The 1512-nt window shown below is 69.1% G+C and overlaps 1 protein-coding gene across 1 annotated transcript in view; it reads right to left on the bottom strand.

The window, feature by feature from the left end:
- Positions 1–6: 6 nt before the first annotated feature.
- Positions 7–1512, bottom strand: part of SMG5 (SMG5 nonsense mediated mRNA decay factor) — a 20184-nt gene continuing 18678 nt past the window's right edge. The window contains exons 20-21 of the mRNA XM_077764169.1: positions 1260–1398; positions 7–1080 (exon numbers count right to left, since the gene is read on the bottom strand). Of these exons, the coding sequence (XP_077620295.1) occupies positions 997–1080; positions 1260–1398 (223 nt within the window). The 3' untranslated portion in view covers positions 7–996. The remainder of the gene's footprint in view (positions 1081–1259; positions 1399–1512) is intronic.

Raw genomic sequence — 1512 nt, forward strand, 5'->3', positions numbered from 1 at the left:
CCCCAGACGAGAGGCCGAGGCCTCCCTGGCCAGGGCCTCGCCCACAGCCTGCACTCAATGCTCCGCCCACTGCCCTGAGCTACTCATGATCTCAGCTCCCACCTCACACCGCTGGCCACTCTGGCCACTCGAGCCCCGGCTCAGCCCCTCCAGGACAGCGGCCCCGCGACCGCAGCTTTAAGGGCCTCGCTGAGACAGCAAGGGGGCCGGCAGCCTCCCGCTGCACCCCCACCCCGGGCCTGGCATCCCACTTGGCCCCGCACACGCCCACAGGGCTGGCGGGCCCGGGAGCCCTCACTGGCCCACGGCCTCCTCCCTGCCCTGGCACTGGCCGGCTGGAGACAAAGCAGACGTGGGGCAACTGGGTGGGCGGCCCTGCGGCGGCAGGAGGGTGCGAGCCCCGGCCCCGCTCGTGGCACAGGCAGCTCCAGGCCCCTCTTCTGGAAGAGTCCCCAAGACTGCAGAGCTGCCCGGCCTGCGCAGAGTGGGAGGGCGGGAGAACACGTGGCCCTCGAGGAGGGAAGGGTCTGCAGAGAACCAGCCAGATGTCTGGTGTGACCCAATTCCTCCCCCAGTGCGGGGGGGATGCGGGGGTCCGACCGGGCCCCGGCCAGTCTGCACCGTGAGGACGAGGGACCCTGCCGCCCCTCCCCCTCGGAGGCCCACAGACCGCTCCGTTCCCACGGAACGCAGACGCCTGTGCCCACTGCCCGCCCCCGGGGACAGCAGGGGGCTGAGGCAGAAGGGCGGGCTGGGGGCCCACAGGCCGCTCCTGCTCCAAGCACTTCCCCCATTTTCCTGACGTCTTGACAAGGGGACCGCCCTCCCTGCGGCTCCGGGCCCTCCCTGCGGCTCCCGGGCCCTCCCTGCGGCCTCCTTCTGCGTGCGTGCGTGCGTGCGTCTGCATGTGGGGGGTGACTGCAGGTGCGGGTCCTGGCTGCCAGGGAGGACAGGAGAGATCTGGAGTCAGCCCCACTGCAGGGCCTGGGGTCTGTCTCAGCCAATCTCCTTCCACTGCTTGTAGAAATCCAGAACATTCTTGATGTCCACGCTGGCGTGTGCGGCGGCCTGCAGGGCTGCCTGAGGAACGGGAGGGGGGCTGAAGGTGGAGGCCTGACCTCCTGAACCCCAGGACCATTTGTAGGGCGGGGGGAGGGGCAGAAGAGGAAAAAGTACCCATGCAGAGAGGTCTGAGAAGGGGTCTACTTTGGCACCCCCGCCCTGCTCACCCTCACCCCCCTTCTCTCCCCGTGACCCACCTGCATAGGGCCTGAGAGCGCACTAGGGTCATCCAGGGGGAGGCCCGTGATGATGGTCACCATGCCACTCGGGTCCTCCTCACCTGCCCCCTGGGCCAGGGTCAACTGCTTGCAGCTGTCCAGGATCTTATAGAGGGTCCTGGTAGGAGGAGGGGGAAGAGGGTCACGCCCCTGCATTAGAAGAACTGGGCTTCGCGATCGCCAGGGCACAGGGGAAGCTGCGGACAGGGAGGGGACGGGGGGGGGGGGGCCC

This window comes from Crocuta crocuta, unplaced genomic scaffold (assembly GCF_008692635.1).
Source record: "Crocuta crocuta isolate KB4526 unplaced genomic scaffold, BGI_CrCroc_1.0 scaffold528, whole genome shotgun sequence".
In the NCBI taxonomy this organism is placed as follows: domain Eukaryota; kingdom Metazoa; phylum Chordata; class Mammalia; order Carnivora; family Hyaenidae; genus Crocuta; species Crocuta crocuta.